This window comes from Sceloporus undulatus, chromosome 5, assembly GCF_019175285.1.
Source record: "Sceloporus undulatus isolate JIND9_A2432 ecotype Alabama chromosome 5, SceUnd_v1.1, whole genome shotgun sequence".
NCBI classification, from domain to species: Eukaryota; Metazoa; Chordata; class Lepidosauria; order Squamata; family Phrynosomatidae; genus Sceloporus; species Sceloporus undulatus.
The window spans coordinates 94,361,014-94,375,900 of NC_056526.1; the positions used below are offsets into that span (position 1 = coordinate 94,361,014).

The window sequence follows — 14,887 nt, forward strand, 5'->3', positions numbered from 1 at the left end:
AAGGGCTGGAAGACCTTGTAAAGAAACACACTCTTGAAATTAAATCAGTCCGAGCCTCCATGGACGTTGAGAGAAAAAAAACTGCAGAAGGTGGGTTTTTCTATTAATAGGTGCTATGATTCATTGGTTCCTTTAAATCTTTTTGCTCATGGTGACATCATTTAAATTATTCCTAGTAGATGGGGAGAGCATTAAATTACAACAACAATTTTATTGCATTGTATTTCTTTTTAAAAAAATGAGCTGAGCTGATTTTTCCCTACTAAATAAAAGCTTCTCAGAGAGAAAGGAAGGTTAGTATACCCTTGATGTGCTTCCACATTCTTGGCATTGCTGTTACTTGCATGCACAGCTCATGACACCACTGTGATTAATGTAGTAGCTGTTCCTAATAATAATGGAAACTGTAAATGTCTTTTCCAAGTGCAAGTTTTCATCCATAGGATCTTTGCTCTTCAAAGCTTGAGTGGAATGAATTCCCTGGTTGGCAACTTTTTTTTTTAACAGGGTCTTACTCTGGACTGAATAGAAGCTGAAAAGATGGGAAAGTTGACTAAATGCCTGGATAGCACCCCCATCCCAGGCACCATGTGAACAGCAAAAAGCAGAATTCATACTTTATGAACTTGCAGTTCATTCTCATTTCATGCCTTAGGGCCAAACTAAGCATTATCTTACTTGAGTTTTTGCCTGTGGGTTTTTTACCCCACAGATTGCCAGTGTGCACTACAGAGCCAGACAGCGATCCTAGCTGGGAAAGGTTATGGTTTTACTTCTTTGCTCTCTGTTCTGGTTCCACATCCTGCCTCCTTCTTGCACCTGCCCTTTGACTTGCCACAAATAATCAATTGAAGCAAGTGACCCTTCTTTGGCAATTCAAATTGCAGACCTATGGGGCCAGTCCAGATTGGGATCTCAGTCATTTAATCCCCCTCCCAACTGATCATCACAATAACACTAAAAGTGTATTTAATTCTTTTTATATCCTACTCTTCATCAGAATTGCAGGGCAAGTAACAACAATATTAGACAGCAGCAATAAAATGCTGAAAATACAGCAACATATAATAAACCAGTCAGGAATGAGACAGATTGCAATAGCAATTAACCAGTCATAATTTCTTGGGAACAGATGGGTCTGCTTGGTCTAGTGATGAAATGTCAGTAAGACTGACACTAGCTATACTTCCCGCAAGAGGGCATTTCAAAGTCAGTATCACTACAGACACACCCCTGGCAGGTATCAGTCTATTTGCGAGAAACCAAAGTGTGTGTGTGAGAGAGAAAATGCAACATCCTGCTTTTCTACTTTAAAAACATCCAGTATACATTATGACTCTGTCCAATTAAACAGTAACCCTATCAATCTGTTCAGTTGAGATCACTGCGAAAGGTACTGCTTTCAGGACCTCTTCATTCAGCAAGTAATGTTGAGAGCTACTGGAAGAAGGCCTTTACTATGGTGGCACCTTATCTGTGCCATTCTTGCTCCACATTCTCCACCAGGAGACTACTTTAGAAGAACAGTATGAATCAAATTCTGTTGCTGCAAGACATTAGCCTCAGCATGAAAAAAATCAGCAATGAATACCAATTTCAAACTGAACAAAATGTGTAAACCATTAAGTGTATCCATACTTAATTCCAAGCCATGAGTTGGAAGAGATCACAAGAACCATTCAATCCAACTTGCTGCTGTAAAGGACTCCTGAGGTTGCCTATTCAACCTCTGTTTAAAGTCCAAAGAAAGAGAATCCACCAGCCACTGAGGTAGTCCGTTCCACTGTCAAAGGTATTCCCAGTGTTTAGCTGGAATCTCTTTTCTTATAATTTGAACCCATTAATTTGCGTTTCTGGAATATAGGAAAACAAATTTAATCCATGTTTTACATGACATCCCTTCAGATATTTAAAGTTGCTATCATGTCATTTCTCAGTTTTCTCTTCTCCAAACTAAATATACCCAGCTCCCTTAGTTGTTCCTCATAAGGTTTGGTTTCCAGAACTTTGATCATCTTTGTTATCCTTCTCTGGACATACATCCTTCATGAACTGTGGTGCCCAGAACTGGACACAATATTTCAGTAGAGGTCTGACCAAAGCAGAATAAAGTGACACACTACTACTTCCCTTGATTTCTGTTTATACAGTCCAGAATTTCATGGGCTTTTTTTGGCTGACACCTCATAATGTTGACTCATGTTTAACTTGTGGTCTACTAAGACTTCTAGGTTCTTTTCACATGTACTGCTATCAAGCCAGGTGTTACCCATCCTATATTTGCATAGTTCATTATTTCTGCTTAGAATGTTTATCTCTTTTAAAATTCATTGTGTTAATTTTGGCCCAGCACTTGAATCTGTCAAAATCATTTTGAATTTTGACTTTGTCCTCTGGGGTATTTGCTACCTCCCCTCCATTTGATTCATCTGAAGATTTAATAAACGTGCCTTTTATTCCATCATCTAAGTAATTTATAAACAATACCAGGCTCAGGAGAGAACCCTGAAGCAGCCCACTAGTCACTTATTTCAAGATGAAGAGCATTCATTAGTGAGTACATTCTGGGTTCAGTCATTCAACCAATAATGAATCTGCCTTAACAGAGACCTTGTCAAACGCCTTACTAAAATCAAGATATACTATATCAACAGCACTCCCCTGATCTATCAAGCATATAACTCTATCAAAAAAGAGATAAGATTAGTTTGACATGACTCATTTTTGAGAAACCCATGATAGCTCTTGCTAATCTATGATTGACTAACTGTTTAACAATCTGTTTTAGAACCCTGCCTGGTATTGACATCAAGCTGACTGGTCTGTTGTTGCCTGGATCACTTGATTGTAATTGCTTGGGTTGCTTTTTTTGGCTTTTTGAAGGTGGCAACAACAGCTGCCCTCCTCCTAGTCTTCTGGGATCTCTCTTATTCTCCAATAATTTCCAAGATTATTGACAGTGGCTCTGAGATTACATCTGCCAGTCCCTGAGTGCTCTTGGATGCAGTTCATTTGGCCCTAGAAACTTGGAATTCAAGAGGACCATTTCCTCCCAACCCTTCTAAACTGGTTGCCCAAGTACAGTAAAACCTCAGTATCTGCAGACCTGCCATCCACAGAATCAAGAATCTGCAGATAGCAAGCCTGTGTTTGCCACACATGGCTGTGCAACCATTAGGGACAATGGAGGCTTACCTGAAATCCCATTGTCCCTAATGCGTGCACTGCCACTGGGGACAATGGGACTTGAGCATCTGCAGATTTTGGTATCTGCGGGAAGGGGGGCAGAACAGTCCCACTGTAACAGTAATCTGTATATGAAAAGGCTATAGGTGTTTTCATGGCACTTTATTTGAAACAATTGGTTTGGTTGAGCACCCAGTGGCTGTATATACTCATGTAATAAGTTTAGAAATTTTAGTCAAAAAATTGATCCAAAAAACCTGGGTCGACTTATCCACGGGTCAATGTAAGTACTGTACATTAACTCTTATTTTTTTAAAAGGAACCATCCCCTTGAAAGTTTAATCCCTTCTCAGAGCACCTAAAAGAAAGATCAACCCCCTCTACTATCGCATCCATCCAGGGTGATCACAAACAGTTATGCTTGCTGGAATTTTGTATGTTCTTTGGCATAGTTTCCTTTGCTTCATCCTTTACATCCTCTGTTATATGCTGCTAAGTTTTATCCTTGACTTATCCATGAGTCTTATCAAAATCCATAATTTTGGCCCCAAAACCTGCCTTCAACTTATACATGTGGTCAACTTATAGTCGAGTATATATGGTAATTACAAAGGGAGATGTATTAGTGTGGACAATATTCTGCTTTCACATATGTTGGGACTGGGGCCTCTTGTTAAAGTTTACATTTGGTACGCAAGTCCACAATTGCTTTCTATGCTTGACATGTCAAGATTCAGTTTTGCATGTCAAGATTCAGTTTTGTAGTCTTTGCTTCTGCACAGGTTTGTCCTTGGGCTGGATCTTTCTGGCCCCATTTTAAGATTTGTAAACCAGCTGCTGCCAAATGGGTTGCTGAAACTATTTAGTAAGTCTCCTAGGAAATTCAGGTAAGCTTTGAATCAGCTGTCCTAAGTTGCATCTGGATGGAAGTCTCTTAGAACTGCAAAACCACTCCTTTGCTGGCATAAGTAACACTTGCTGCAGAAATTTTACATATTCACACTTTTCAAAATATATACATGCCGGTACTTTCCATTCCCATTAATCCCCACCCATGGGGGTGAGTGATGGGACGATGGCAACACTTCTTCCTCTCCCCTCATGTGCTTGTGGGCTTTTCCGAGTGGTTTCAAAAAATAAAAAAAAGGAAAAAAACTGATTTTAGTGTGGAGATAGAGGGATTCTTCTATCTTTGCTGCCCCCCTTCCCATTTTAATTGAACTTTTCTTCATGCCTGGCTCCAGTACTGGTAACTAGTACTTACCTTTGGTATGGGTATTCGGCATGGAGAACCAGACAGGGAGAATGCTGCAGTTAAAATAATCAGAGTTAAATAGGCAATTTCAGTGATGGTGCTGAAGACATTTTATTTCTGAACTAAAATAATAAATGTCTGGTGATGTCATTTAGAAGAGCCAAATGCAGTTCACATCAAAGGCTCATCTTTGATCCAAAAGACACTGCAGAAATAATCCAGTTTAAGGCCACTTTAACTGGCCTGGCTCAGTGCTAGGGAATCCTGGGAACTAAAGTGGCACGAGAGCTCTCTCTGACAGAGTAGGCTATATGTCTCATAGAAGTACAGTTCCCAAAATTGACCCAGGCCAATTAAAGTGGTCTCAAACTAGCATTGACCCAGGCCAATTAAAGTGGTCTCAAATTGGATTATTTCAGCAGTGTGTTTTGGACCTATGCTTCTTTATTGCTGTAACCTGCCCGGATTCCTTGTGATTGGGTATAAATTGTTGTTGTTGTTGTTGTTGTTTACTAAAGAACATAGCTGATTTCCTTGCCTTCTCCCCTCAGCACCATGGTAACTGCTTACATAAAAGAACACTTTTTTAAATAGTACTGTACAGATACTTTTCTATGCTCAACATTAATTCAGCATAGCTACTCTTAGTGTCCAGAATATACCAGCATCTCAAACAGAACATGGTAAACAAAATATTTTCATCCATCCTGGAGATTGGCCTCAGCCAGCAGCATTTATGTCTTCAGTCTGTTCACATCAGGCAGAACAGCCATGATCGACTGCCTTTTCTGTGTTCTTATAAGTTATGGCTGATAGTTGTTTATTTTTTTCCCTTGTCTAATACAAGCAGGTATTCACTTCTTCTGGAAATGGGATTGTGATAGGCAAACAGTCCTGCTACCCACACATGGGTTTTCTATCTACCATTTTAAAAAGCCATTCATTTCCTAGTGTTCTGAGGTTCCACCTTAGATTTCACTTCTGTCAATAATATATGTCACTTTCCCCCCCTTTTCTTCCTAAGAGATGTTATTCTTTCTTATCACTTGTTTTGAGTTAGCTGGCTTGAAACATAGCTATTTACTGTATTTATACCCTGCCCTCCAGCCCTAAAGGCTCTCAGAGCGGCTATGAACTTCAAACCTGTACATTTAATATTCTCCTTTCTGTTATACACATAGCATCTTTTAAATTTAGGATTTTCGGTCTTAGGTTTCATATGGAGATCTGGATGTGGCAAAAATTATTCTTATTATTGACTGAATTCCCATTACACCTCAGCCTCATAAGAGCTCAGGATAGCTCTGGTGGGGCTATACAGACAAAAGAACAGGGCTATGCAACTGAGGAATGACCAGCTTACAATGGCCCCCCTCTGAAATGTTAGTAAGACCAAGTAAACATGGTTAAAGGAACAGAACCTTCCCCTTTAGATTAAGGGATAGATTAGGTTCCATTTGAATCATGCCCATAAGGCAGTATTCTTTTAACTGTCCATTATTTCATGAGATGAAGCAAAGAAAACATGTCCAACAAACAGGCACAATAAGCCTTTATAATAAAGCATTTCCTGGTCTTTCCACCCTTAAATATTAAATGCACTGATGTAGTAGCTCATTTAATTAGCTGTGGGACTCGAGTGCTTCTAGCTCTTCTTAAATTGCAATTCAATACTGGGCAATAGTAATTCTGTAATTCCCCAAGAGCATACTACAAGGGAACTGCTAGCATGCCACAGGAGCAATAAATATTTCAGGGCTCGCTATGAGTCCAAAGCATCTACCCACAGAGAAGTCTGACTTCTGTCTTTCTGCATGATTTCCCGTCCTGGCCATATGTCGGGGGGGGGGGGGGGACTCAGCTTGCAGACCAAGAAACACAGGATGGGATCCTCTGTGGCTAGATAGCTCTCAATCTTGCAAGAGAAATCACTTGAGGTATGCAATAGCAAAATGCCCCACTTGGACCACATTAATTTAGCAACAACTTCTGGATAATTCCCATTCACTCGCAACAATAAGCAAGATTGTCCCATAATAAAAGCTTTAGTACTGTAGCCTAATGACACAGAAAGAGTCTTCTAGTATTGTACATCTGAGAATAGTCCTGTTTTGTCCAGAAATAAAAAGAGCCTTCTTTTTCTCGCAGAGCTTTGCATGAAAACACAAATGCACACATTTACATACACCTGTTTTACATTTTGAAATGTCACTTGCTGCAGAGTGCAGGTTTCATTAGTCAGATTGAATCTAAATTTTCCCATTGTCAGATATTCACTTTGTGGGTGTTATACTTGCCCTTTTTATTGCCTCTGTGCAGTATTTAGATTCTTGCTTCATTGCTCTGAATCATCTTAAATCTTCCTGCTTTAAAATTTATAGGCCACCACTGTGGAAGAAGCCCTTGTAATTGGCACTCCCCCCCCCCCTCTCTCTATCAGGCTGAATTGTATTCAGTCAGCAAATCAGTTGAAATAGAAGAGCAAGTGTGCTAGTAAGCTCTAAATACAGATGTCCTAAGGCAATTCAGATAAGGTGAGCATTCAGCTCTTTCCACTACAGATGAGTGTACAAGTTCTGCAGATTCCCACTGGACTCTGTGAGAAATATGCATTTAGCTCAGGATTCAAAAGTTGAAATAAGTTGGGTTTTGCCTACTAGCACTGGCAATTATACACATACTATATATATATATAGTTTATTTGTATCCCGTTTTTCCAAAATCTGATCAAAGCGCTACATTCCCCCAGTTTTCTGTCAGATTTTCAGGATCATAGAATCATAGAATTGGAAAAGACCACAAGGGCCAGGATGTGCTGCCTAGGATGATGGGGATTCAAGGCTTGCACATTTGAGGAGCACCGGGTTGGAAAAGTCTGTATTAGCAATATATGTGCCTATTTTTAATGTCACACTCAGTGCTTAAATGTTTATGAAACAACAATAGTTGAAAATGTTACTGAGTGAAAGCCAAGTACAACCTGAGCAACTACAAAGAGGCTTCGCAGACCAGAGGTTAGGAAAATGGAATTTCAGGTCGGAGAGCTACATGTCTAGCTAAGCCTGAGATATAAATTTCTTTTTCTATAAATTAAAGATTATAAAATGCACACAACAGCTTTATAAAATGCACACATTATAAAATGAATACAGCAGTTTGGCCTTTTCAAAGTATAGGCTGCTTCTTCAAATTATGACCAACCAATCCTGTTTATGAAGATATAAATGAGTTAAATGCAGGAGGGGGGACTGGTATAAGAGAAAGTATCCAAGCACAAGCATATTTGTTGTTTATGATACCTTGACTATACCAATGCTACTCAATGTGGTAGTGCATGAACTGGTGCTGGTCCATGACTCATTTTCTTCTGGTCCCTGGAATGTTTGTAGGAAAGAAAGACAGACAAGTTAATACCAAGTCTACTGGCAGATTTACCTTTCTGCTCTCTTACTTTGGTTTTGATCCAGAACAGTGCTGTTTGGATAGTTTTAAATCTCCCTAAATACTCATATATATCTCCCTCCACCAATAGATGCCTCCATTGACCACCAGTTCAGGCTAAGGCTCATTACAAATTTTTGGTTCTGGTATTTAAGACCCTGCACTTTAACCTCCCCCAGTACCTGGCATCTCAGCTAGCCTGCTATGTACCATCTTGGAACTTAAGTTCTACAGCCAAAGGATTATTGGTAGTTCCACCAATACATACAACTCTGTCAAGGCTGTGAGCCTTTCAGGATCTGGCTCCACATTTATGGAACACACTTTGCACCTCTGGCTTGAGAACGATCTTACCCGCTTTCTTCTTTGATTCACTGGATTAAGCAGCTGAGTATGCCTAAGACTGCCCAGATGAGTAGCGAATGGTGGGGTGATGAGGATTTTGTTTTTAGTATATTATAGTGTTGTGTTTTATTATTTCATTCTTGATTATATATATGTAATTGTCCACTCTTTGGTGAAAAGGGCATTATAAATAAACATTGTTGTTCGTAGAGAGATTTTGTAGCACCTTTGAGACTAACTGAAAGAAAGAAGTTGGCAGCATGAGCTTTCATAGACTTCAGTCTACTTCCTCAGATATTATTATGATTATATGGCATAAATATTGTACTGGTGCGGGAGGGGGAAATTGTTTCCCCCCACATCAGCTTGAGAAGCCCAAACCTCCCCAGCTATTTAACAAAGCAATCTTATGTGAACGTCTCTTCAGAAGTATATCCCTTCCTATGTGGGATTGCATGTTCCTAAAAATAACAACTAAGAAATACGGTAAAACATGAGAACAGGTATTTACTCTTTTTTTTTAAAAAAAAGACTACAATTCTTTATTGAAAAATTCCTTCACAGGAATGCAGCACTCCTAATACTTTTCTGGTGATGGGCGGGATGTACCTTTCACCATACATACCTGAGGCAGTTGAATTTACTTCCTATTGGTAACTTTTCTTCTTATGCCAGGTTTGAGAAATGCATTCCAGGCTTAATATATCCCATGCAGTTCAGTGTATATGTGTATTAGCTGTATTAAAGAAAATATCCTTTTGCCTCCAGGGCATGATTTTGCTCTGTCATGTTACCTGACAACTGCTTAATTTGTCAATTTTAGGAGGTTCAAATTCAGTTAGAGGAATTAAAAAAGAAATATGAGAATGAGATAAGACAGCTGCAGAAGGAGAAAGAAGCAGTAAATGGAAAGCTTCAAGACTGCTCTCTGGAGGTATGTGAAACATAAATCTGTCCTTGTGAACAGAAAGGATTTTAATCTTTCTTCCTGCCTGAAAGATTCTTGATATGCGGAGGCTTCAACTGCAACGTTTCAAGGATATGTCACAGGACTATATGCGGAATAATACAATGATTGTTTCACACACAAGTCTCTTAAACAAGCTCCATGGGTGGCAGAATATAGTGGCTGCTTGTATAAGGATGTAATTTGGAGAAGTGGTTGTTCTTAAACCTGTATTTGTTAATGTGATGGAGCTGTGAAGAAGGCATTTTCAGAAAGGAATTGCCATAAGCAGAGTGAGCCAAGTATCAGGCAGCTGATTCTGAATGTCATTAAGATTGAGCAAATTGTTGCTTTTTAAAGGTATTGTCATTGCATTTTTATAGTAATTATTTTATATATCTCAAACTACAAATCCCAGAATTTCATACCATTGAGCCATGGCAGTTAACGCGGTGTCAAACTGCATTAATTTTGCAGTGAAGATACAGCCATCATTTTATGTCTTGCCTTGGCAAAAAGTCACTAGGTAGCCTGAAGATGCCATCCTAAATGCATTGGATTTAGTAACTGTACTTTGGAGTAGAATTTTCAGTAGATGTCCAAATAAACATTGAAGTTGTTGTTCAGCAATCAACTAGTATCTTGGCTTCACCCATGCTCTGTAGTAAGGGAATACTGGTGCATGGATGGATGGGGGATGGACAAAGGTTGATGGTTAGGAACGCAGAGTTCATGAGTATTAAGTATTTTCCAGCGTTCCAGTGCAATACTAGCAAAATATCATCAAGAGTATGTAGATTGGGCAAATCATCAGGATAAACCAGGCAAATAAAATGTATCTTCTAAAATACTGGTTCCACGAAGAAGAAATTTGCTGCCTCCAAGGTGTCGTCTTTGCATTGTGTTTTAAAACTTTATAGGTAGATGGTTTTATTTCATGCTGTTAAAATGATCAGAGATACAATTTATCTCCCATGAAGGTTGCAGAAGATTCCTGTAAAATGCATTTCATTTGTCATTAATTCTCCAACCATCTTAAGTGAATTCAGTGCATAATTTAAATTCATGGACTGAGCTAAATTTTACATCAGTTTGTTCTTATGGCAGTTAATCTCAGCACAGATAGCAAATGTGTCTGGGGGGAGATGAGAAGAACAGTCGTAGAGAGAGGAAGATGCATAGATGGGTTTATTAATTGAGGAACCAGGGTGTGTAGAGAGGAGAATTAACGTGTATGCATTTAAATTTCTTAGGACATTGGCTGAGGACCTGTGGTATACACATTTCTCTATTTGAAGTAAAGTCAGCCCTCCATATCCACAAATTCTTTATCCACGGATTCAAGCATTCATGATTTGAAAATATTATATAAGCAAATCTTGATTTTGCCATTTCATATAAGGGGTACATTTTTACTATCAATTGCATTTATTGGGACTTGGATTTTGGTATCCATAGGGAGTCCTGGGACTAAACCCTAGCGAATACCAAGGCCCCACTGTATTCTGTTGAAGGACAGTCTTGCTCACAGTTGACTGTATTTAGCACTGGTCTTTTGGAAGAATGGTATCCAGTGTATGGGATATATAGTTCTCCTCCATGTTACAGTTGCTAAAAATTTCCTCTCAAGAACTTTCTCTTGAAAGCTAGACAGCCCATCAGAAGAACGTTTACACTACCAGAGAGGGCTTCAGGATTGAAGGGAGTGAGTCTCAGATTCCCAGCACTATAGTGAGCACTGGATTTAGACCAGGCATGGACAAAGAAGGGCTCACAGGTGTCCCCTGAGGTTAAAAAAAAAATCAAAATTGTTTTTGCCCCAAAATTACTTCTAGGGAACTATGGGAGCATTTTTGCTGCATTTTCCCTCCCTGGACCATTTTAGGCCCAAGAAAGGACTTTTTCAAAAACAAGAAATGGAGGAGAACAAGAAAACAAGAAATTAAGAAGGTGTTGTTTAATAAACCCTAGTGAGCATCTGGGCACATTTCAATATTTTGTAGGGGTGTGGTGGGAAGGAAGTACCCCCCCCAAGGTCTCCTGGGGACACTAATGCAACCCTCAGCCTCCCACAGTTGCCCATTCCTGACTTAGACCAGTGATAGGTTTGTTGACATCAATAAGGCAACAAAGGATGTTTAGAATTATGCCAAACAAGCACGTTTCATCTGTGCGTATTTTCTCCTGCCAATTTAGGCTTTAAGATTAGAGACTTTCATCAGACAAAACCGTGACATCCCTAAGTGTGCAGAATTCCTTAAATCTCATGCCCGAAAATCCCGTGAGCGGCAACAGGAGGTAAGGAGTGCAAATTATCCATCATTAAATGAACATTTATCTATCATTAAATGAACAGGAGAAATGCTTCTGACTTGGAATGTAACTTAAACTGTTTCTATACAAAAGATTTTTAGTGATGCCAAATTTGTTCCAGGCAATAGTTTGATATTGTTTCTGCTGTCCAGATAGGAGTGGATGGACTTCATGACACTGCCCCTTTGAGCACCAGATCAGGGCTGCGGCAACCGGATGCCACGCGCCTGATCTGGTATTTTCCCGGCACAAAAAGAAGTGGTAGAAAGGTGCTCCTTTTTGCACTGGGAAACCTATTTATTCAAAGTAAGCCAAGATTCCACTGGAATCCTGTCTTAATGGTCAAACAAACTGGCCATTGTGCCAATCCAGTGAAACTGTTAGAAGAGCAACTAATAGGTTTTTTCTCCCTACTTATCCAGTCATGATTAATGAAAAGTAATAAAGCAGGTTGATTGTGCAAACAACAGGTGTTCTTGGAAAAGCACAGTAGTTCTGAAAAGCCTTAATAGTACTTTGCCTTCTCATACTGGTACTGCAGTTGCAGTTGCATTTTATTACAATAAAAATTGCCAGGAAAAGTCTATTCTGAAAAAACTTAGAGGAGCAGCGTAGGAAAGTGTAGACTGCAATGTTTTCATACAGTCTTCTGTATACTCGAGAGATAAGAAAATATTCTGTAAAAATTGAGTGCACCAAGAAAGGCAACTCCAGAGAAAAGGTCTAATGAGGAAGCAATCTTAGACATTCCCCTTTTCCTGTTTTTCAGTATTTTACTCCTTTCCTTGGTAGATGAGATGAAACAAACAAGAATATTAAATATGCAAGTTTTCAAACAATGCAGTTAAATCTCTCCTATTGGGTTTTTACACATTCCACATAGTAGAAATAATTGCTGTGTTTGAATAACCTTAATTCTGTGCACAGTTTCAGAGTAGGACTTCTACCTTTTTTTGTGATAGCAGAGCTGTCATGGATGGCTTTTGGGCTTTCAGATCTTATAAACTGCATCATTGCAAATTTGAAATTGCATCCCTGCATATAGGGGCTTTCAATTTTATTGCATTATGTTGATCAGATAGCTTTCTTTAGGATTCCTTTGTTCATCAAAATTTACTGGGCAAGTGAGAGAGACACTATATTGGTGGTTTTTCCTGCCTGTTATTTCTTTGGTTTGTTTATCTGCTTTTTCCTGCCTACTGTGCAACAGGCTTTGAGACCTGCTTGCTACTGTTGTGAGTAGAGTGGTAGGCAAAATCAATAAAAATAAATGACCAGAAACAGTTGAAGGCAGCATACTACTGCATATCATTTAGTTTTAAAGTGACAGTGTTGCTGTCTGGATCATAATATGGCAGTTTAAGAATTATACTATCTGGCTGTAACACTCAGGGACTGAGTTACATCATATTGTCAGTCATGCTTTTGTTACCTCTATAACCTTAACATCCACTAGTAAGATATCACTTACCAAAAGATTCAAGCATGCAAACTTCCAAGTGATTTATTTTGTATAGGGACTATCTTTATCCACATAGCTAATGTCTATTTATTTATTTGGTTTATATCCTGCTTTTCTCCCAAATGGGACTCCAAACAGTTCAGACATCTACCTGTTAATTTTGCAGTAACTGTAATCTGCCTTTCACCCAAAATGGAACCTAAGGCGGCACACAGCAAATACATCTCAGGGTGAAAGCTAAATATTACAGTGACCTGAACAATAATGAGTGTTTCAGCAAAAATGGCAGCCAGATAAAAACAGTTCTGAATGTCTGTTTTGAGAGATAAAACTTATTTAATCAGTGGGGCTGATGGGGTAGAAAGTACAGCCACCCACATTAAAGATCACCAGAGGTGAAGGCGACTTCACCTAGTTTGCTGCTCAGCATCCTGTTGAGGATTAGATGGATGATGTCCCATTTGCCCAAACAGTAGGACCCCCCACTGCATTTAACATTGCGTCACAGTGAAGATACAAAAACCTAAAGCAGTGATAACTTGCAGTTCAATGTAACATGGCCCTCTTAGCAAAATTGTTTCCTGAACCATACCATTTTTCTGAGTAAGAGGCACTATTGCCTGTTTAAGCAGACTAGAGTAGACATTCATGAGACATATTCTTTAAAAGAAACACAGCTTTCTAAAGCACTTGCTCAAAGCTATAAATGTTATATGTATTTGGAAAGGCACTCCAAATTATAAGCATCTTTGACAGGTTTCATGTGTACTGCAGCATTCTTTTTGCCAACCAAGCCTTTTAAACATTCAGACTAAGGCTATGCAACTAATTCAACAGAATCCCAAATTCTGAAATCAGTTGAGCTTAGTTAGACTGATTTGTACCAGATCTTCGTTGAACTGGATTGGCCCAATTGAGTCCTAGAGCAAAACAGCAGTCTTTTGGAACACAAGTCCTAGCAGCTAGGCAGAAGGATCAAGACCTGTAGGGCAGGAACAAAGTATACTTAATCATAGAATCATAGAGTTGGAAGAGACCACAAGGGCCATCCAGTCCCATCCCCTGCTATGCACAAAGTCAAAATCAAAGCATCTCCAATAGATGGCCAACCAGCCTCTGTTTAAAAACCTCCAAAGAAGGAGACTCCACCACACTCTGAGAGAATGTGTTCAACTGTTGAACAGCTCTCACTGTCAGTAAGTTTCTCCTAATGTTCAGGTGGAATCTCTTTCCCTGCAGTTTGTATCCATTGCTCTGTGTTCTATTCTCTGCAGCAGCAGAAAGCAAGCCTGCTCCTCAATATAACACCCCTTCAAATTCCTAAACAGGACTATCATATCACCTCTTAATAATCTCTTCTCCAGGCTAAACATACCCAGCTCCCTAACTCTGTTCTCATAGGGCATGGTTTCCAGACCCTTCACCATTTTAATCACCCTTCTTTGGACATGCTCCAGCTTCTCAACATCATTTTTGAATTGTGGTGCCCAGAACTGGACACAGTATTCCAGGTGAGGCCTAACCAAAGCAGAATAGAGTGGCACTTTTACTTCCCTTGATCTAGACCCTATACTTCTGTTGATGCAGCCTAGAATCATATTGGTCTTTTTAGCTGCCGCATCACACTGTTGACTCATGTTCAGTTTGTCATCTACTAGGATTCTTAGGTCCTTTTCACATGTAGTCTTGTTAAGCCAGGTGTCCCCCATCCTATATCTATGCATTTCATTTTTTATTTTTATTTTTTGCCCTAAGTGCAGTACATTACATTTCTCTGTGTTGAAATTCATTTTCTTAGCTTTGTCCTAGCTTTCTAATCTATTAAGATCATTTTGAATTTTCATCCTGTCCTCTGGGGTATTAGCTATTCCTCCTAATTTAGTGTCATCTGCAAATTTGATAAGCATGCCCCTTGTGCTTTCATCCAAGTCAATGATAA

General features: G+C 39.3%; 1 protein-coding gene across 1 annotated transcript in view; it reads left to right on the forward strand.

Annotated features, from left to right (window-relative positions):
* FAM184B (family with sequence similarity 184 member B) overlaps window positions 1-14,887 on the forward strand; it is a 71,530-nt gene that overhangs the window by 28,850 nt on the left and 27,793 nt on the right. Inside the window, exons 3-4 of the mRNA XM_042466605.1 lie at window positions 9,051-9,161; window positions 11,370-11,471. Coding sequence (XP_042322539.1) covers window positions 9,051-9,161; window positions 11,370-11,471 — 213 coding nt within the window. The remainder of the gene's footprint in view (window positions 1-9,050; window positions 9,162-11,369; window positions 11,472-14,887) is intronic.